A 23627-nucleotide genomic window follows, 5' to 3' on the forward strand; every position below is an offset into this window, starting at 1 on the left:
AGAGACCTTGCGCTCCTCCACCTTCCGTTTGAGGATGCCCCACTGATGCTCAATAGGGTTTAGGTCTGGAGACATTCTTTAGCAAGGCAGTGGTCATCTTGGAGGTGTGTTTGGGGTCGTTATCATGTTGGAATACTGCCCTGCGGCCCAGTCTCCAAAGGGAGGGGATCATGCTCTGCTTCAGTATGTCACAGTACATGTTGGCATTCATGGTTCCCTCAATGAACTGTAGCTCTTCCCAATGCCGGCAGCACTCATGCAGCCCCAGACCATGACACTCCCACCACCATGCTTGACTGTAGGCAAGACACACTTGTCCCTGTACTCCTCACCTGGTTGCCGCCACACACGCTTGATACCATCTGAACCAAATAAGTTTATTTTGGTCTCATCAGACCACAGGACATGGTTCCAGTAATCCATGTCCTTAGTCTGCTTGTCTTTAGCAAACTGTTTGCGGGCTTTCTTATGCATTATCTTTAGAAGAGGCTTCCTTCTGGAAGTTCAACATGGCACCTCATGGCAAAGAACTCTCTGAGGATCTGAAAAAAAGAATTGTTGCTCTACATAAAGATAAGCTATAAGAAGGCTATAAGCGTAGGCTATAAGAAGATTGCCAAGACCCTGAAACTGAGCTGCAGCACGGTGGCCAAGACCATACAGCGGTTTAACAGGACAGGTTCCACTCAGAACAGGCCTCGCCATGGTCGACCAAAGAAGTTGAGTGCACGTGCTCAGAGTCATATCCAGAGGTTGTGTTTAGGAAATAGACGTGTGAGTGCTGCAGAGGTTGAAGGGGTGGGGGGTCAACCTGTCAGTGCTCAGACCATACGCCATACCATATCAAATTGGTCTGCATGGCTGTAGAGCACTTATTATGAATAAGCTTCTTCGTTAATGACCTCTAATCTTAAGGGTTCAAAGAAATTAAGGAAGCTGTGCAGTAATTAATATGTCTGTCACATAGGGCAAAAATTCAGTGTGTAGGCGATTTCGGTCTAGTTAAGAGCATTTGTGCCCGCACATTATACAAACTGGTAATATTACGATAGCATACTATTATTATAAATCTATTATTATTTATGCTATTTACAATTATTGCTCGCAGTTAGTCAGTTAAGGTCTGTCTTATTAAGTTTGCATAATATTATAAACAACATTACATGCCCCTATTTAATTGTTGTGTGAAAGTATATTCTTTACAGTTTAAGTGTCAGTCAGTTCTTGTCTAATTAACTTTGCATTATATGAACAAAATGACTTTAAATGTTCCCATTTAATTGTTGCATATAATAATTATTTACAGTTAAATGACAGTTATTGCCTTTCTTATTATATTAGTTAATGTAAGTGTACATTAAAGTATTAACTTAATATAATAAGTATATAATACTTATATGAATATAATAGGTATAATAAGTAAGTTATCTTGGTTTTACGATTACTACATTTTAACATTAACGTCCGCGGTATCAGTTTGTTCCCTTGTAATGACACGTAATTCCACATAATTCCTTTAGGGGCGCTAGAAAATCCTCTGACTGATCGTCAAAGCAAAGAGAAGAAGTTGTTCTGCGATCTGATTGGTCGTGCTGTTGCTCAGCGGTATTATGTTTGTTAACGCAACTGTCAACAAAGTATGGTAGTTTTGATTCATTAATAATAATATTTAGTACACTCTCGATGTGAGGAATGAAGAATAAAAAGGTGAAACCCTCAAAGGGTGTGAGCTACAGAAAAAAAGGTAAGTTGCATTAGTGTGGAGGTTATTTGTCGCTAATCCAACAGTCTTTTAAAGAGATTTAAAATCTCGTAACCCTAGTGAGGACAAAAGCTGTGTCTCAAAACTTAGTGAGCTGCCCACCTAGACAGCATTTTTAGGGTATCATTGGCGGGACAGTCCGTTTTGAGACAGACTGATGCTTATTTGTTGTTGGATGCGCCGTGGACTGTGTGTTATATATAAAAAAGAAACTAGTTAACTTGAAATGGCTTTTTCCCTGTATGACCTTCATATCTTTCTTATTCTCCACACTCTGCAGTGCTCAGTGATGTGTCCCCATCCACCAGTATTCCTCCTCTGGTTGAAGGCCAGCTGAGATGTTTCCTGAGAGTGACAGTGAGTAAAGTGCTGTGGACAATCATCAGACCTCCTCCTGTGACTCTGATCAGGCTGAGATGGTGGGGAGAGTCTTCCAGTGGCACCTTCTTCAGGCCTAGAGATGGACACGTTGAACAGAAAGGGGTTAAATCGACAGCCCGCTTTCCAGTTCGATGTGGACCGAAACAGCTGACGTCTTATTTGACAGGTTAGACTTGGTTGCAATACAGGTCCATATATGATAGTGTATTTTAATGGTTAATTGTTGGTGGTCCCTTTTTAGAGAGACGTATTTAAAGGGATTGTTGACTCTTATCATTTACTTACCCTCATGCCATCCCAGATGTATATGACTTTCTTCCTTCAGATAAACACATAGGATAATAATCAATCTCTGAGTCCATATAATGCAAGTGAGTTGGTGCCGCTCTTTTGACGCTTGAAAAACCACAAACAGCGATTGTGACGGTAATCCATACGACTCCAGTGGATGAATTGGTGTCTTCTGAAGCAAAACGATAGGTGTGTATTTTTTTTAAGCGTCAACCAAGTGGCACCCATTCACTTGCATTATATGGAGTTATAGACCATTTGGGAGCAGATATCACAGTTACGTCACTTGCAGCTGCGCGCGCATAGTGGTGGCAGAAAAACAGTGGTAACAAGTGGAGGAAAATGGTCAAAATCCACAGAATAAGAGAAAAAATGTTTTGTTGTGCCTTTGGATGTCAGAATCAGAATGAAAAAAATATAGTCTTCATTTTTATAGAATACCGTCGTTGAAGACGCACTTTGAAGCTAAACGCAGATGTTTATGTTGCAAGTCACAGACTGGACTGATGAAACCTGCAATGATTAGTCTACTATTAAAGCATGAATTTCATGTAAACAGTAAGTCTACGTAATATTCACATATGCAGCTCAAAGGGGACATACATACATAACCATACAATTACTGCATGAAATAATATTTAAACCTATAACATTTTACATAGATAACTTTTAAACATTTAACATTTTTATCTCACAATTCTGTGCATGTGCGTGTTTATATCTTGGGGCTGGGAAAATAAATCAGTCGTTTTCAACAGCAGATGGCACTGCGTGCTTTTGAAACAGCCGTACTCTGCTTGCTTCCAATTCCTCACACACACCACTTGAACCTTCTATAAAATAATCATTCATAAAGTTTGAAAAGGTTGAAGCGAATTACAAGGGTGTTTGCAGTGGGCTGTTTACATTAATCTCACGTCATAAAAGCATTCTGAGGTGCAAATACATTGTCAGACTCAGCCGAATGCACGAACGCTCTTCTTCGTGAGCATTTGAGCATGCGGTTAAAAACTAGCTTAGAGTGCCATCTGCTGTTAAAAACTAAGCTCACAAACGATTTGAGAAAGAACCACGATGGATTCAGAAAATCTCAGAATCGATCCACGAATCGAGAAGCATTGACTTATTGTTGCAGCCCTATTATATTTCCGAGTTCGGACTTTATATCTTGCAATTGTGAGTTTATATCACAATTCTGAGGGAAAAAAGTCAAAATAACGAGTAAATCTCACAATCCTGTGTTTCCTTCTAAAAACTGTGAGATATAAACTCAGATTTGCGAGAAAAAAAGTCAGAATTGTGAGATATAAACTCAAAACTAACTTTTATTCTTTTATTCCGTGGCTTGCACAGACTGCTACTGCAGAACTGTCATTTTCTGACACCAGGTAGGCTCCCCCACAAAAAAGTCATCACTGTTTGCAAACACAAAATAGGTCTATAGAGATGGATTATTTTTCTAAACTTCTGTTGTGTTTATTTGAAGAAAGAAAGTCATACACATCAGGAATGGAATGAGGGTGAGTAAATGATTTTTTTGGGTGAACTATCCAGTTGTGGCCTAATGGTTAAAGAGTCGGACTTGTAACCCGAAGGTCTCGGGTTCGAGTCTCCGTACCCTCAGTATCTCGTGTGGTGCATAACTGAATATAATATTTGTTTGTTCACAGATATGGGCTCATTGGTGCTGGATGTGCTTACAAAGGTTGATCATTTGCCTATAGCTCGAGCTCAAATCCCTGGGATTGCCCGGCTGTCTTTGTCTCACTCCATAAATGGATATTTCACACTTGTTTCGCCGACATCAGAAAAACTTGGCGAGCTTCAGGTTGGTGACATGTTCAGCTGTAAGATTGAGCTCAGCTGAGTTTGCATTTATTCAGCTGATCAAATTCACTGCACTGTTTAGGTTCTTAATTTAATTGTGTGTGATTGTTTCACTTGTACTGTAGGTCACACTTGCCCTGGAACCGTTAACAGAAGGATATGACAGCAGTAGTTCAGTACCCACGACTGATATGAGCCTCGACGCACAGGCTCCTGGAGTTGTTGACCAGAACATGCCTGTACTGCCATCTCTGGATCAGGCTCACCCGAGTGTGAAGGAGACAGCTGGCAGCAGCTCCGGTCACATGCCCAGGTTGGTTTTTATGTTTTGTTGAATGAACATTGTGGAACTAGATCACTTAGTTGACATGCTGTTGTACTGCAACAACATTCAGCCTTATGACAAATCTTGTTGTCAGTTTCAGACTTGACTGTGGTCTATGAAAATACTAAAATATGCATAAAATATTTAAACGATATAATTAAAATTATTTTTTTAAGTGACAAATGTTTAAAGTAATTCTCTGGAAATGGGTTAACCCCCCATGCTATTTTAGTAATATTTATATTTATATTATTATAATTATATGCCATTTATTAATAATATTTATTTTAATTAATTTTCAGATTTAATTTTCAGTTTAGTTTATGTGCTTTTTTATGTTTGTTTGTTTTTGTTTTTTTTTATATATATATTTTCATTTAGATTTAATTTTTTTAGTACTTCAGCTGAAACTTATTTTATTTCAGTTAGTGGCCAAGGCAATGTTTGTAATTTTTGTTTAAGTTTCTTGAGTTTAATTTTTTTCATCTAATATTTATATTTTATTTTGTTTCAGTTTTATTTCATTTAATGAAAACAATTTTTAACAGATTTGGTTTTAGTTAACAATAAAAATATTGTTTTGTTTTGTTTTCTTCCAAAATTCTTGTTTTAGAGGGAAGGATTACTTGTATTTTCAAGAATGTGGTAACGTCATGCCAGCTTCTTCCACTGGAAAACCTAAACCTGCTTCCGCCCAAAATCTTCCAGGAAATAGCCATACACCTGTTGACCTTTTGTCAGGTAAAACACATTCACTTGATTCACTGAATTTAAATCATCAAATTGACATTGTTGTTGAACACAGCAAAAGTTTGGCTGAAATACTTTGTTTCATAAATAATTTTAAAGCATTGGTCAAATTAAAGGATCATCTGCCAATCACTAAACTAATATTGCCAAATTCTGCTGATTGAGCCTAAGTTCTTCTTTTAAATTTATTACAAATAATTAACATACTTTTTTAATAGTGCTCAGTTCTTTTTGTTGTGTTGATACAGAACTATACCAATTACAATTTTTCTTTAGAGATGTTTGCAGCCATCTGTTGACAAAAAGACCAGACAGCTCTTTATATTCATGTGACACTAATTAGTTACCTGATGCATAAAGTATTTATTTATTTATTTATTTTTCTTTAAGTAGTTTAAATATTTGCAATATATTTTACTCTTATTTTTTTTTATATTTCTCAGTTCTTCTGGAGCGTGGTAGCAAACTCAGAAATGCCATGGTGGTTTCAGCCTTAAAGTCTGATGTGGAGTCAGATGTTCCTCTGAAGGACGTTCCCCCGACCCTCTTTAAAGACAACAGTGACGCTTTGTATGAACACTTTTATTTCATTTACACATTAATGAGTCAAAATAGACAGCAAATTAGCAGAATGGTGCTGATTAATACTGTTAAACATCGTCTTCCTCCTAAAGGCCGGATAGGCCCTCATCAGGACAGTTTCTGGAGAATATCCTTCAATCGGAACTCCAGCATCCTGCTCAGGACCTCGAAGAACCAAGTCAGAATAGAGTCAACACAGAGGACATGGCAGTGGATCTGCTGCTGGGAAGGTAGTCAAGGCTACTGTTACCTTTAAATTAAAGGGATAGTTCACCCAAAAATGAAAATTATCCCTTGATTTACTTCCTAGGTGTATATGACTATCTTCTTTTAGACGAACACAATCTCAGTTATATAAAAACATATTCTCTCTCTTCAAAGCTTTATAATGGTAGTGAATGGGCCTCAACATTTTGAAGCCCAAAAAAGCACATCCATCCATCGTAAAAGTACTCCACACAGCTCCAGGGGGTTAATAAAGGCCTGCTGAAGTGAAGCGATTGGTTTTTGTAAGAAAAATATCCATATTTAAAACTTTATAAGCTATAATAACTGGCTTTTCCTAGTCCAGTTCCGGCGAAAGAATGACCTCTCTGACCCAACGCATTATAAAGCTTGGAAGAGCCAGAATATTTTTTAATATAACTCAGATTGTCATATACACCTAGGATGGCTTGAGGGTGAGTAAATCTTGGGATATTTTTCATTTTTGGGTGAACTATCCCTTTAAGTGATGAAAATGTAACTTTGCTCTCAACTTAGCTTTTTAGAGTGAGTTTAATGTTTTTATCTGTGATTGCAAAATATAAGTTTAAATATTTGTAATGGCTCTGTTCCTCAGTGTTAATGGATCTGTGCTGCATTTCTGGGATGGCGAGGGTTCTCTCCCAGATTCTCTGTCTGATCACAGTAGTGTGCTCATGGACAGTGAGCTCAATGACCCTCAATATGACCAGAGTCTTCTGGAGAACCTCTTCTACAAAGCTCCTGTAAGTCATGCAATGTAAAACAGCACACTATTATATGTAGTTTCCTGAAAGTGCCCCTTTTTTTCTGGATATCGTTCATGTAGTGTGTACTATAGCTGTTTAGAAATGTACAGTTAAAGTTCTGCAAGTTTCAAAGATGTCCATGATAAATGGAGTTATTGTCTCCCAAAAGAAAGAAGCGATTGTGAACTGCCTGAAATGAGTCGTCAGTAATTCAAGTCTTACTTCCTGCTCAAACCTACGTAGGTTTGTAACAGATTTGTAGAATGCCCGTCTTCATTGCCTGTTCGCGAACAATGTCTACTTTGAATCCACCCTCAAACACTGTAGTTTGTAGCTGAGGCTTGGAAGAGTTTGGTTCATGTTGTCTACATGTTGAGAAGACGCTGTTTTCTATGCTGTGAAAGGAAATCCACTTTACATGCACTTGGACTCAGTCTCGAATTGATACAGTAAAACTGACGTCATCGTTACTGTTCATATCACTGTGTATACATGCGCTGTGTATACATGAGCTGAATCCAGATATGGTAATGGACGTTTCTTTTCCAACACGCACTATAAAAAGAAGACCAATCACAACAGACTGGGCCGTCTGACCAATCACAGAAGTGTAGGCTCTCTGAGGAGGGGTTTAGAGAGACTGAATCCTTTATCAAACCTTTTGTAGCAGACCTCTAAAACTAAATTAGGAGCCTTTAAAATAGCATAATAGGGGCACTTTAAACATAAAACTTTGTAATTCTTTAAAACTTTGTAAATCATTTCCTGATTTAGATATCAAATGAATGTTTGGAAGAGGACCATCTGAAGAAAGGCCCAGCAGGGAAGCCAGAACACACAAACTCAGCTAAAAATAACCGGTCAGTTTCATTAACACACAGTGCTCAAAACTCAATATCCTGAAGTTACAAGAAAACTACATAAAAAGTATAATAATAAACACACGTAAATGTTTCACATCTGTGTAAAGGTACAGAATATAATACAATACATTTTAAAATAATTTGTTCATATCTGCTGTTGTGTAAATTGCCTATATTTTTTTAAAGGCTTGATTCTGATGATGTGCAGCATTCAGAAGCAAGAGATGATCTCTATGGACTTAGCATGGATAAAATATCTTTGCTTGGAGATATTCGTTTTGCAAGGGTTACCATCAGTGAGTTAAAAGTTCCCACTGACAGTACTTCAAGAAGTCTCTCTAGAAAAGGAAGACCACCTCGCCCCCTCACCACAAAGAAATGGTACGACATTTAGGATATTTCATATCAGATAATATAAATATAGATGGCAATGGCTAGAAATTTCAGTTTCATTGTTTTAAAACTAACCTGACTTGTCCTGTTCTAGTTTTTATATTGTAGAGTACCTCTTTCCACTGGTCTCTGCTGGGCATGAGGATGTTCAACGAGTGCCTTCAGAGATTACTAAAGTTGTCTCTAGTAAAGTAATAGAGGGTGGTGAGTACATTAGTTTTAGGGAACTTTAATAGGATAGTTCACCCAAAAATGAAAATTATCCCATGATTTACTGATTGTGTTCGTCTGAAAGAAGATATACACCTAAGATGCCTTGAGGGTGAGTAAATCATAGGATAATTTTCATTTTTGGGTGAACTATCACAAAAGAAAGTTTAACCAAGAATTAGTGTAACAAACTGGTGATTCATTTTTGTTTCAGTGGTGACGTTTCAGCACCAAAGTTTGTTTCCAGTGAGGTTCAGTAGGTCTTCTATTAAACAGTGGTGGGAGATGAACGTCGCATTCAAGATCTACTCCAGAAATAGCCTTCAAAAGACAGTAAGTGCAGTGTGTGCCAACCACAGTATATACACACCTCAAACAAACTTAAAAAAACAAAGACTCTTACATTATTTTATTTGTCTTATTTGTTGTTTAGCCCATTCTCATTGGATCAGCAATGTTTCCTCTGAGCTCCATGATGCAGAGTGAGTCGCTGAGCATTTCTGCTGCCCTGCCTGTTCAAAAACCGGATGGAAACACTGCTAAACAGGCAGTTGGTCCTCTGAAGGTAATGAATCACTCATAATAACCAAATCTAGGAGATTTTATTCAACCCAGCAATTCATTCCCCACATATTCGTTCTGTACTTCAGCCTGTTCTTTGTTTGTAAAGGTTTCATTTGAATTAGCGGCAGACAAGAATGATTTCTCCACCAAAAAGAGACCTGCAAAGCACATGCTGAGTCCACAAAAACCTCTCTCTTCTCGTCTGACTGAAGAGCACGGTGGGCAGAAGGGTTTATGTGTGAGCGACCACAGGAGAGACCCGTCTCCTAGTGCAGGTGTTCAAGTCCAGAGTATCCTGATACCTCCAACCAGATCTCGATCCACATCACCACACGTCAGATACCAGAGCTCTCTTCATCAGCCTCTGCGGCAGGAAGTGGTAGACACTGAGGTTTTGCTTCATATGTTGCTCATGGTGCCTGATGGGAAAGATTTTAACTGTGCACCCATGCAGCCCAATATCTACTTGAACTGTAAGCTCCTCGAATCCGATGAAACCGCTCGATCGACAGTGAGCTGGGGCCATAAACATCCAACTTTCAACTTTATTCAGGTTTGTGCACAATGGAGAATTGAGGAAAATTCACAGACTTTAGCCATATTAGTTAGTGGTGGAAACCATCTGGAATCCCATAATACGAAATGTGAAAATCTAGTGTACGTTATTTGCTTTTAACCTAATTTTTCACATGGTATAGGTGGCTCCAATCGCACTGACCAGCAGACTGTTGGAAAGAATGAAGAACAACATGATGGTCATTGAAGTTTGGTTGAGGTCCAGCAGCTCAGATCGTGATAAACTCCTTGGTTTAGTAAAATTACCTCTCCACCAGTTCTACATGTCCTTCAGGTAGGTCTATATTATATTTATTTTATATTATATTATATTACATTGTAGTATATTATATTATATTATATTATAGTATATTACATTATAGTATATGTATAACATCTATATGACAGTAGTTACTATATTTATATGCAGCAGTATTGTGTCTATTCTTAACATTTCTTATTACAATAAATATATAATCAAATATCATGTTATATGTAATAAAATATTCATTATATATTATTGATGATAATAAAAAATATTAACAATTTATTATATTAATTTTAACATTTAATGAATAACTTTGTCAAACATAGCATTAAATAAAGCAAAATCTATTAAAAATAATTTTCTTTAATTGAAATAAAATATAAATATTAGATGCAAAAACAAAAATTTAGAAATGTTGCCTTGGCAAGTAACTGAAATAAAATAAAAATTACTAAAACTGAAATAAAATTAAACCTAAATAGATTTTTTTTTTTTTTTAATAAAATAATAATAAATACAAATGCACATAACAAAATTACTAAAACAAACTAGAATGAATTAAAATGTAAAGTGAAAATATAAAAATAAAAGCTAATTCAAAATATTATAAATAATAGTAAAATTGCACTGGATCATAATTTGTCTTCTTACTTTGTCTTCAGAGACCCTAAGATCTGTGAGCTGCTCTTGCAGTCTCAGTATCCAGTGGTTGGAGTGGACAGTTATATGCCCGTGGTTGACGTATTCACCGGCAGCACTCGTGGAAACCTCAGGGTGTGTCTAGCAATGGGTCTAGCGCAGCAGATCACGGCACTGCAGCGAATGAGGGACGACGAGTTGGCCCGCGTGTCTCCGCTGCCTCGACCGGCGCACATGTTAGACCACCGGCCACGTGTAGAAACCAAGGCTAGTTCATTTTAAAACTCCAGAAAGCAGCACTGATGCTTAAAACTGAAGCCTAAATTGTTTCTAAATCAATGTTCTTTTAGGCCAGTACCATTGCAGATGTTCTGCGTGAGCATGTCTTCATGATCCGAGTAGAGAGAGTGAAGGGTCTGACGCCTCTGCAGTCCACAGTGTGGGGAGAGGCTGACTGTTACATCCAGTACTCCTTCCCTGCACAAAATGAGTCGAGAGAGGACATGGATCCACATGTTGTTGAGAGCAGTAAGTTGTTTTCTTGCTGACTGTATCAGAAAACTTTTTCTGTTTAGCTCAACCAACTTTCTTTTCCACAGATGTGGACCTAAAGGCGTACCGCACTGAGACCACTCTCTGTGTGCCTGACCCTGTTTTTGGACATAATGAGACCCATGTCCTACTGACTCCTCCTGACTTCCCAGTGCAAAGAATACTGCTAAGCTCACTGGTCAATCAGGGAATAAGGAACGGAGGAGGAGTGCAGTTTGAGGTTTGGTGCAGGTACAGTAAATGTAGAACTTGTAGTTTAGTCCTCAGTTTTAATGTATGTATTCTTGGACACTTTTATTTGCTTTTACATTTTACCATTTAAAATTGTGTCTTTTATTTGACAATATTTTTATTATTTAATTTTATTTATTTATTTGCATTTTAGAATTCAAAAATGTGTATCTTTTATTTGGCAATATTTTTATTATTTAATTGTATTGATTCATTTTTCACATTGTAGCCTTAAAAAAAAAAAACATTTATTTGGTAATTATTTGCTTGTTTGTGTGAAAAATATGACTTATTTACAGGCCTATTGAAAAACATTTTTCAGGTATTATTATCCGAATGTTAGAGATCAGCTGGTAGCCAAAGGACTGCTTCCCATGTCCAAACTGTGTGGCATGGTAACCATGCAGAAACAAGGTCAGACCGATGCGCAATTTTTCTCCCTCCCTCTGGTACCAAGAACTGACCGACCTGTTGACACGCAGCCTCAGTCCCCTGGTAGTTATATACCTAATTCTTTTAAAACTGCATACAGATAACAGATAAAGTATAACATGAATTTGAAGCAAATGTAAAAAAACAAAATTCTATTTTTGTCTGTACTTGCCTGTAGGGCTGCTTGAAGTAAGCGTTCAGTACAAGTCTCGACCAATGAGGAGTGTCGGAGTGAAGAGTGGGGTCGTGCCCTCCCGCAGAGTGATACTGGTGGTGCAGGTGCACAGAGCAGCCGGGCTGCAAGCTGCAGCCAAGTGAGTCAATCTACCTCCAGTCTCCCTTTAGGTTTTTAACAATTACCCCAAATGCTTTCCACACAGCAATCTAGCTTGATTAAATTAATTTCAAGGGGTCATGACATGAGAAATCAAATTTTCCTTGATCTTTTGACATATAAGAGGTCTTTGTACCATTAAAACATCCTGCTCATTATAAACAAAGCATTTATTTAATCAAGCTCCACAAATGGCTCATTTGGATTTTGTGGGATTTGTAACGTCACACGTGCAAATACATTTGCATATGACTGCCCCCAGAGCAAGACAATGACGAATAGGCATCATCATCGCAACATAGGTCCCGCCAACTGACAGTCATTCACTTAATGGCAAACATTTTCCATCTTTATAGTATTTTTTTATTAGTATATAGTATTAGTATTAGTATTATTTTTATTGAGCATCTTTCTGTTGTTTCTCAGAGTTCTTGCAGATACAGACAGCTCACTGCAGTATTACTCTGAAGTGGGGCTGAACTCCTTCATCACCATGCAGTTGTCCTTCCTGCCGGACAGCGAGGTTCGAAGCACGCGTGTGGCGGCCAGAAGTTTCTGCCCGGAGTTTGAACATCACGCAGAGTTCTGCTGTAACCTGCTGGTGCAGAGAGACAGCGGGGAGAGCGTCAGTCTTGCTGAACTCCTGCAGGAGGCAGTGGCCGTCTTCACCGTTTACAACAGAGACACGCGCAAAAGTGAGTTACTCCACTTGGAAAGGTAGATGTGGAGATGTCATTTTGTCATGACACATTTCTGTCAAGGATGTTTTGATACCTTTAGGTTATAAATGACAAAAACATGACATGCAGCCTTTCATTATATAATCCCATCTTGCAAAAGATCCAAGGATGTGTGTGGGGGTGTAGTTCTGTGTTGTAAGAAAAAAAAATATATATTTTTTTCGGTTCGACAGGTCACTATATATTACATTAGTGGTTCAGATTATTATTATTTTTTTGTAATTATTACATTTTTTTTTCTGTTTACTATTCATATTTTCACAAACACATTTTTTAATGTAAAAGTTATTTTTGGCTTTACACTTACCGTTTAGTATAATTTTTAACCTTTATTTTTAAATTACTATTATGATCACTCCATTTCAGCGTTGTAAATACTATGTATTGTAAGTTTCTTTTATCTCATTGCAGTGGTCGATACAACAAGATCGAAGGATGCTGTCTTGGGCACTGTGAAAATTAAGCTTGCAGATCTGATTCATAAAAGAAGTGGTATGAAAGTATTATATATGTGAATAAGAATTTATATATAGTATAATAATATTTATTTATTTGCATTTTAGCATTTTGAAACATCACTTTTATTCGGCAATATTTCTATTATTTTTTTTATTTATTTATGGTATGAAAGTATTGAATATTATTAGGATTTAAATGTTTAATTTTTATTTTGTATTGTTAATTTATATATATTTATTTATTTAATTTTTACATTTTAGCATTTAAAAAATGTATCTCTTTTGCTTGGCCGTATTTTTATTATTTAATTGTATTTATTTGTTTATGGTATAAGGGTATTGAATATTAATAGGATTTAAATAAAATAATATATTTCAAAAAATGAATTTATTTATTTATTTATTTACAGGTATATCAGGCTGGTACAGTCTCTCTCTACCTCAGAGCACAGCATCACCTCACAGTCTGACTTCAGCAGGAGGACTTGAAATCTCCATCAGTTTTTCCCATCATGCAGATAGAGAGCGAGTAATCAGTTCGGCCCGTGGACTCGGGTGGGACGTGGGGCAAGACAGTGAAGATGAGGCCGATATAGAGGACGAAGATACTTTGGAAGAAAGCACAAAGTCTCTGGCATTATCACTTTCCATGCCTAGAGTGTGGCTGCCCATCCATTGCCTGCTGCTGCCAGGACATGAAGACTTACAGCGTTCAACCTACTGCTACTACAGATACAAACTGTACGACCAGCAGACCTTCTGCTCAGAACTTAGACATCCTGTTCCAGAAGAGAGCGAGGGAGAAGAGGGTTTAGCCACGGTGGCATTTCAGGGGAGCAGAAGCGTGGTGTTGAGGAGGACTCAACCTCTGCGCTGGTACCTGAGGGAGGAGAGGCTGGAGGTGCAGTTGTGGGTGTCCTTTGGGAAGGAGAAGAGAGTCCGGCCTCATAACGCTGATCGTCTGGTGGGCTCTGCCTTTGTGGATCTCTCTGCTCTTGCTGGGACCTTGAAGCACCACCAAACAATCAGCGGTAGAGTTATTTCATCTTTTTGTTGTTTACCTGTAAAGGGGCTAAAATTTTAATTTAAATTTTTTTCCCCTTAGTTCACAATGATATTAGTCAAAAACAATTGTAATTTAGTTTTACATGACCATTTATATTTCTATTTATTTTAACACAATCAAGGCACATTCTTTAGAGTGATGGCTACTAAATTAGATATTATAGATAAACTGTTATTTAATGAATTAGATAGAAATCTTGTAATGCTTTATAATATAATACTATGCTGGCATATTATATAATCATTATAAAAATCATTATACAGCAACAGTGTTACCACATGATGATTTCCCCTTTATTTAAGGTCAAATTTAATCTTTATTTCAGTCTTTGTTTCATCTCCTCTGGCTAATGCCTGTTTCTCTCTCGTTTTAGGTGTGTATCCTCTGTTCAAGCGTTCTGCTGTAAACCTGAGTGGTGCTGCGGTCAGAGTCCATATCACTGTGACAACAGACTCTGTACCACTTGAGCTTCACGATATTGAGGAGCTCAACAGTTCAGGAGAAGAGGAGGGGGAAGAAGGCCTCCCCAACACACAATCTCAATCCCCCAGCAAACAGCTCATTAAATCAGCCGTGAGATCTGATTCTCCACCATCTAAAGAACTCAACAATGAGGACACCTTCGCAGCCAATGTTACTGTGGACAGAGCCATGCATCTGAGTCTGAAGGGTAGAATAACTTATTCGCTTCATTCTCATTTGAAAGTACCTTGACTTCATAACATATTAATGCTGTTGTCATCCTCAGGTTGTCCTCTCGCTGAGCGGGGTGGAGGGTTGCCTAGTTGCTGTGTTTCTTACGCTATCACCGATGCCCCGGGCACAGTGACCACAGAATTGATCAAAGACAGTGACTGCCCTGTGTGGGACCACCAGCAAGAATGCCGGTAAACCCATTTAAACCTATTTGACATTCCTCATGCAGTTCTCATGGACCCTTTTCACAAACTGTGATTGATTATGCATTTCCACAGTTTTTAATATTGTAAATCTAGGAAAGTTAAGGCTGTTGAGTGCGTCTAATACAATGGCTATGGGATGTAACCAATGTAATTAATCTCATAGAAATGCTATCATGTTTTTTTTTTCTTTTGCTATTGGAGCAAATGGAAACGCAACGGTCGTGTCCCATTCACCACTATAGAAGTTTACCCAACTATGACTACTGCCGCTTCCGAGAACCCTGGAAATGTGAAAAGGGTCCATGTTAAAGGGATAGTTCAAACAAAAATGAAAATTCTGTCATTAATTACTCACCCTCATGTCGTTCCAAACCCGTAAGACTTTCGTTCATCTTCGGAACACAAATAAAGATCTTTTTAATGAATTCTGAGAGCTTTCTGTCCCTCCATTGACAGCTACGCAACTGACACTTTGACACTTCAAAAAGTTCATAAAGAGATTGTAAAACTAATCCATATGAACTGAACAGATTTAATTTAGGCTTTTATTCACATATAAACATTGATCATTGAACATAAACAAAAGCTCAACCAAACCTGTTTGACACTTGAGAACAAGCGTCTGGCGGAAGCTCAAACATGCTGTGTAACACATGAGAATGAAACTCATTGGCTCTTGCGGAACCTCAAACATGCTGCGTAACACGAGAATGAACCTCATTGGTTCTCGCACGTCAAGCAAGCATGCTTGAGCTTCCATTTACCATATCAGATGTGTGAGTTGGTGAATGTTTATATGTGAATAAAAGACTAAATTAAATCTGTTCATTATATAAAGCGATCATGTCTCATTTTGAATTAGTTTTATGATCTCTTTATGAACTTTTTAAAGTGTCAGATGTGTAGCTGTCTAAAGCTCTCAGGTTTCATCAAAAAGATCTTCATTTGTGTTCCAAAGATGAACGAAAGTCTTACGGGTTTGGAATGACAGAATGAAGACAGAATTTTCATTTTTGGGTGAACTATCCCTTTAAAACACGTGGCTGTTTCTTGTTTTCAGTCTGTCAAAGGAGCTACTTTTGGATCCCCAGCAGTCCTTGGTTTTTAAAGTTTGGCATAAAGGAGGTAATTACACATAGCAATCATCCACAACAGCCTAGCATTGTGGCAAGTTTTACAAAGGCAGGCACCACTCATATTTTCTTAAGAAAATGTAAACGGCTAGTTTTACAATGTATTTTCCTTTTCAGAGGTCGAACGGGTGATTGGATTTGTGTCTGTAGACTTGTCACCACTTCTGTCAGGATTTCAGTCAGTTTGTGGCTGGTATAACATCACTGATTTCAGCGGGCAGTGTCAGGGACAGCTAAAGGTGTCTGTGTCTCCTCTGAGGGCAGTACATGACCTCCGGGCACAGAGACAGACGGCCCACGAGACTGTTGCTCCAGACTCGAGTGTAAGCCATTCATGGATTTTGTTTTCTTGCTGATCTGCTGCTCAAAAAACATTTGTTATTATCAGTGTTGAAAATAGTTTGTGCTACTTAATATTTTTGTGGAAAATGACAGTAGACATTTATAATGTTACAAAAGATTTCTATTTCAAATAAATGCTGTTCTTTTGAACTTTCTATTCATCAGAGAATCCTGAAATCACAGTTTCCACAAATACATTAAGCAGCCAAAAGTCTTTTCAACATTTATAAAAATAAAAACGTTTATTAATAATTGAGCATCAGAAACTTTTGACCAGACTTTTGACTGGTAGTGTATAAAAATAAATAACCTGTTCTTTCCACCTGAAAATGTCGACCACACATGGTGATGATTATGTCTTTTGCAGGCTCTCTTTAGTGCACTTCCATTCTGCTATCAGACAACAGCTACGTACAGCAGCTTCCCCAGCCACATTAGTCGATTCTCAGAGCAGAGGATCAACACACCACCTGATCACTTTGAAAGACTGCTCTCTGACAGGTATTTATTTAGGGACAATGAAATAGAATCTGCCTTATTAGCAGATTTACTATCTGAAATAAAATCTATGGGGATGTTTTGTCAGATCCAGTGTGACAGATCGGCACGACGAGCACATGGACAACGTAAGAATGTTCCATCAGACTTTACATGAGGGTGAGAAAACATCTCGCTCCTCCTTGGCTGGAGATTCCCATCCATCCAGTTCAACACTCTTCTCTGCCCTCAGGTAGCCACACTGTCCTCCACTTCCTGGCTGAAAGGTTAAGATGTCACATCAGATAATTATCAGAGTCTATATGAAATACAAATATCAGTTTACGTGTTCAACACATGTACTCCAAATAAAAGTTATGCACATTCAAAGACTGGCATTTAATGTCAGAGAAACCATATCATAAGTAATAGTACAGACATGTACAGTGTTACAAATGATTTCTATTTTAAAAACGTTTTCTGTTCATCAAATAATTCTGAAAACAGTTTCCACCAAAAATATGAAGCAGCACAACTGTTTTTAGCACTGATAATAATAAGAAATGCTTCTAAATCATCATATCAGAATGATTTCTGAAGGATCACGTGACACTGAAGACCGGAGTAATGATGCTGAAAATTCAGCTTTGCATCACAGGAATAAATTACACTTCAAAATTTTTTTTCAGATCTAGGCTTTTATTTGGACTGCTAATTGATTCATTCCAGTTTGGCTGTCATTTTGATTATTAATGGAATTTTTGTTGCGTTTTCAGGAAAAACCTTGGTGAGCTGGATGATATTCAAAGATATTTCAGCCGGAAGTTGTCCACTCCAACATTCTCAAAGCTGAGTGAGCTGAGAGGAACCCCCAGGCAGGAAGAGCACAGAGACTCGGAGACGGACACGACACAACTCCTACTGAAGTCCAGTCAGCTGGTGGGAGAGGTCAATAACATCATAAAGGGTGAGTAGCTATCGGTTTGTGTGATTTCCTGTTTTATTTAAGGCGAGACACTACAGGCAAAAACACAGTTTTTTTCATGCATCTGTTAATTTTGAGATTTTGGGCCTTTCATAGTGTTTTTTTCAGACTAGTGGAAAGAAATCCAAAATATACTTGTAAGTGTATCTTTTATAGCACTTTATCTATTTGTGTCTGTAGATTTCAATAACAGTACATATCTTTAAAGGCCATTTTCTCAAAATGAGTCAGAAATCTCTACTTTGGCAGCACTTACAGTACATACACCAAACTTTACAGTTTTATTCCTATCTATATTCTGCAGGTTTTTTACAGAGGGGTTTGTTCATGTATTATTTGCCTGATTTTATGGAATGTTGAATTTTTTTTTCTGGCTGTTGACATTATTTTCTGGTTTATGGAGTGATAAAAAGAGATATCCAAAATCCCTTCTGTAAAAACCTTTGACTCTAACATGCTGAATTTTAACTAGAATTTTGATCCTGTCTTTATCCAGATTTTTGTTCTAGAAATGTATGCAGATTAGTGCATATTTAATTAGATAATTCCTCATTTGCATATTTAAACATAACTTGCAATAGAAAAATGCAGTTCTTAATGTAATCATTCACCTGTGGTGTCTGGCCTTAAGACAATTCGACCCGATGACATTATGTTGCGTGATTTTTTTTTTTTTTTTCCCCAAACCAGTTCAGCGGAAATCCCGTCCTGAAACCGATTCTAAACATTTAATTGTCCATGTCAATCACAATAACGATTGCCTACACCCAACCCTTCCCGTCACTGTAACCTGAGCCAATGAAATTGGTTGCAGGGCGGGGATTTCCGCTGAACTGTTTGTGGAAAAAAATCACGCTGTCATGTTCCGTCATGAAAATTTTCCCGCCATTTTGAATTTTTGAAAAACCTACTTTTTCGAACTCCTCCTAGGCCATTGCTCCAATTTTCACGAAAACTGAACCAGATCATCTTCAGACCAAGTTGTGGAATTCAAGTTGATTTGTTGAACCGTTTTCGAAAAACGTGTGAATGAATTTAAGTAGTGCTTGCGAAAATAGACGTAAGGCTGTATCTCCTCAACGCTTTATCGTATTCAGACCAAACTTTGTCCATGTCATCACAAGCATGACCTGAGGTTACATGCTGAGTTTTGGCGCAGTGCCACCTACTGGTCAGGAGATACGAAAAATGGCTATTTTTGCTTTTAACTTCTGGACGGTTTGTCCAAAAATCATAAAAGTGGTCTTGTTAGATTCGGGGCATCGACCATTTTGAATTTTGTAGTAAAATGCTGTATTTTATGAACACATGAATGTATCATTACGAAACTCTGGTATGATGCCCTGAAGAAGTCTGAGAAGTTTTTGGACCAAAAAATTATTTACATGCTTGACTTTAGATGTGGTTGACTTATTTTCACGGATGTCATCTCCATGGATTCCTGAATCCTTGCTGAGTCCAATGACACCAAACATGCTAGGTTTCGCCTTATGGTTATTGCAACATTGTGATTTAGCGTTTAAACAACATTCGCGAATATCTTAGAAACTGTTAGTCCGATCGAGATGAAACCACCTTAGTAAAATCGGTAACATAGGTCGCTGACATTATGTTGATTGCCAAATGTCAAAATTTTGATAGTAAGTGGCAAAAAAAATGTAATCAAAGTCAGGTGTGGGTCATTTTTTTTGTTCATACATATAAATAACTACAACTCCTAAACGAAATGAGATATTTTCAACAAATTTGACATGCTCATGAAATTGGCTCTAACTACAGCACTGTTAGTCTGACTTTAAAATTGACATGTGGTGTCTTTGTCTCATTATGACATTGTTGGTCTGCTATTAGCTTCTTTGTTTGCTTCTGTTGTGCTTGGACCCTTAATTGCTGCTTGCAGCAATATTTTTAATACTGTATTTATTTTAAATCAGGCTTAAGTGAACACCAGATGGAAGAAGCACCAACTACCTATAAAAGGTCCACCACTCCTGATGCGGTTGATGAGCGTTTATCCTCTGGGGTTGATCAGCTGATATTATCAGAGTCTGACAGCTGTGAGATAGAGCCACGCTTTCATAAAGACTCACACATGCTGTTGGAGGATGAAGATGAAGTCTTGCCCATCAGCTTTCCTCCTCCTGCAGAGATCAGACAGTCACCAGCTGCATCTGAAGATGAAAAGCTCCATCACAGCTCCACCGATCACTCATCTGATGAAGATGAGTGTAAAGAAGACGATAAAGATGAAGATGAGCATGAAGACTTTGAGGAAACTTTAATACAGCCCCGAGCTCTCAATGAGGTCACTTCAGTCACAGACAGAACCAGTCCCTGGACCAGCCTACTGTCTGACCCAGATATGGGATCTCTGGAGAGTCTGGAGTTACTGCATGACGACACCATCCACACTCAAGGAGAGGAAAGAAACGTCAGAGAACTTGTTCCAGGTGTTAACCCGCAGTCATTGACTGCAGAATCACAAGGCATTGATTCTGATTCAGATATCTGTGAAGGATCTGAAACTGATCTGGATACATTTAGGAGTGAAAGAGCTATTGCCACAGATCATCGGGAACAGCAGCCCTCTCCAGATGGTCTGGATGGAGACGGTGCTCTTTCTAGCATTAGTGAGGTTGAAGATTATGACATAAGTAACAGTGGGCCTGAAGAAAGAGATGAGAAATCAAACTCGCCTCCTCCTACAGAGTCTGGTTCAGAAACGGATGATAAAAGTGTTGAGAGGAGAACAAAACCGTATCCTTCCAAGCTTTATATGTCACAAAACAGCTTTTTCTTTTGACAGCACATGTGGCATGCTGTTGATTACCTCTGAAAATTGTCATCCTGTGCCTCAGTTTGTGAAAAGCAACAAAAAAAGTTTTGACACTTTCCCCATAGACTTACATTATAAGCAGGGCTTGGCATTAACTTTTTTGCTAGTGGTTTTCCAAGTTACTAGCCACTCAGCATTTTTACTGACCACAATTTTGACATCAATACCATTGGGGGAAAAAACTGCCATATAGATATTTTTAATATTATCTCATAATTTGGCAGCAGGTATATTAGGCTGCTGTCACTTTAAGACCTGACACACTAATCCATTATACTGTTACACATGCGTTTTCTTTCTCAACTGCTTTCTTTCACTTAAAACAATTGACTGTGTTTATCTGAATACTCGCCAAGACTGGAATTTTGACATTATTTTGTGTGTATTAAGCAGTGAAAAAGAACTCAATTTAGTACTGAGAGATGGCTTTATGTGCCGCACTTTGAGTGTGAGCACAAAATATGTGGGAATGAGTAAAATTATGCGCAATCTCACGCTGAAATTCATCTGGAGCAAATGAAACGAGTGATTTAGGGAGGTGGGTTTGTGTGTCAGCTCGCTGTTGGAGAGATGAGAGAGTGAGAAAGTGCAGCTGGTATCGTGTATCTATTCTGTGGTAAATGAGTATTGAAAGCATTTCAGATATTTCAGTGTCAATATGTATCGAAAAATCTATATTTTTGACACTACATTGCACTTAGTTTATTATTTTTATTTAAACAACTACATTTGAAAAATGTTATATTACATATAAAATTCAACCCGCCAAATGGAGTGCTAGTAGGAGTGACTGCGTTACACGCCACTGCTGAAATCCACCCACATTTGGCAGGTTGGCGAGTGTTAATGTCAAGCCCTGATTATAAGTGAATTTACAGTGGAAGTCTATGGACAAGTGTTCAAAAAAAAGCTGCCATTGACAGGTGAATATCCTTTAAACTGCTGTTTTTATTACTTGATATCTGTGTTATTTTTGGCTAAACCCCTCCTTGCAGTTCGGAATCTGTAGAGATTCCAAATTTCTTCTTATCGGCGCACCATCTGGAGGCATCCATGAGGGCTTTGAGGATGGCACCTGTCTTTCCATCAGCAGCAAATGAATCTGTGAGTACTCTCCCATTTTTAGAAGTTTCAATAAAGATACTGCTACCATTTGGTGAAAGACTATAGATTATAGATAAAACAATACTTTTTCAGATTTAATGTACTGAAGATACTTCAGTTAATGCATTTTGTTGTTTTTCTTATGATTTTTCTTCTTTATCATTATTTTCTTTTCTGAAACTGTCAGAGAATATAAGTATGGAGATAGTCCCAGGACAGTGTTGTTTTAGTTTTTATTTTTATTATAGTTTTATTAATATTTTAGAATTAGCCTTAGCCTTAGAATTAGCCTTAGTGATTTTTTTTTTTTTTTTTTTTAAATATTGCTATTTAGGTTTAATTTATTTTTATTTCCAATTTATTTTTATTTAGGGATGCACCAATATGAAAATTTTGGCAGATACCGATAACCGATAAATCTTTATATTTGAAAGCCGATAAACCATATATTGGCCGATGAATCTAAATCCAAATTTTTATATACTTTTGGAGAGCCTGATTACAAAAACAAAAGGCTCACCATTTAAAGCCATGTCCAAAGCACACAATTATAATGTTCTCATTATAATTTCATGTAGCCTATATGACAGATTTGTGCCACACACTATTTTCCTTTTTGAAGTGACTCCAATCATATTTCAAGCAATTCAAAACCATCATGGCGAACAGTGCGCATCTGAAGTGTCTCAGCTGAAGGAAATAAGCCATTATCTGTCGGCTTTCTTATCGGGCCGATAACATTAAAAATTAACATATATCGGCTGGTGGCCGATATATCGTGCATCCCTAATTTTAGTTCATTTTAGTTTTTATTTATTTCCAGTTAATAATTTTAGTGCTTCAACTTAAACTTATTTTAATTTTAGCTAATATTCATTTTATTTCAGCTTTATTTAAATTAAGAGAAATGTTTAATAGTTTTAGTTTTAGTTAACGATAATAATCCTGTGACCTCTCCCAGGATGGTTCATTTTTTTCCTATTTATGGTAAGTGGTTAGTTAGATATTTGTCCATCCATCCATTCACCTGATCTGTTGGTCATATATATTCCATTTACGCCTATATAAAAAAACTGAAAAGCCTCTAAAAACGTACTTTTTGGGGTCATCCTAGGCTATTGATCAAATCATTCAGTAGATATGAGTGAATACACTTTCAAATGTGGTCCACAATGACCTTTATGTTGTGAACAATCTCCAAAGTTCATGAATCTTGGTACGCTTTCTTATTTGTAAAATTATTTAATTAATTTAAAGTTGTCCTGATTTGATCATTCAAAATTCTTTCATTCAGGAGACTGTAAATCCTGTGAATCTATATCGAAGAATGCCTCGATCAAGACCCAGCATCCCTCCATCACAGAGGAGTGAAGAGACCAAGAGAATTGCAAAAATATTTGCTTCAAAGTTTACAGAAGGAAGTTAGTACATTCTTCTGATTTATGTGTGCACTTGTTTTTAATTTTTTTTTTTAAATTTGTATTTAAAGTATGTGCATTTTTGATGCTTATTTATTTCTTACATAATGCAATATGGTTTCCTAATGGGATTTTTGGATAATGTAAGCATTAAAAAAGTTGTTTATTTGCAGTAATAAACTATTTTTGTAATAAATAATTTTTGTATTTCCATA

General features: G+C 37.4%; 1 protein-coding gene across 1 annotated transcript; it reads left to right on the forward strand.

Moving 5' to 3' along the window:
• Nucleotides 1-1566: 1566 nt before the first annotated feature.
• c2cd3 (C2 domain containing 3 centriole elongation regulator) lies at nt 1567-23625 on the forward strand. The gene is made up of 33 exons (XM_051861621.1): nt 1567-1744; nt 2043-2309; nt 4105-4262; nt 4387-4574; nt 5200-5327; nt 5780-5906; nt 6011-6148; nt 6760-6907; nt 7685-7770; nt 7960-8154; nt 8261-8370; nt 8591-8709; nt 8810-8941; nt 9047-9493; nt 9639-9790; nt 10426-10669; nt 10753-10930; nt 11002-11185; nt 11508-11680; nt 11796-11931; nt 12378-12646; nt 13103-13183; nt 13560-14180; nt 14589-14885; nt 14964-15102; nt 16178-16242; nt 16368-16573; nt 16960-17093; nt 17179-17322; nt 17846-18036; nt 19989-20811; nt 21886-21994; nt 23289-23625. The coding sequence occupies exons 1-33, from the start codon at nt 1693-1695 to the stop codon at nt 23418-23420; spliced, it is 6573 nt and encodes a 2190-aa protein (XP_051717581.1). The 5' UTR covers nt 1567-1692; the 3' UTR covers nt 23421-23625.
• The last annotated feature ends 2 nt before the right edge of the window (nt 23626-23627 follow it).

This window comes from Ctenopharyngodon idella, chromosome 15, assembly GCF_019924925.1.
Source record: "Ctenopharyngodon idella isolate HZGC_01 chromosome 15, HZGC01, whole genome shotgun sequence".
Taxonomy (NCBI): Eukaryota; Metazoa; Chordata; class Actinopteri; order Cypriniformes; family Xenocyprididae; genus Ctenopharyngodon; species Ctenopharyngodon idella.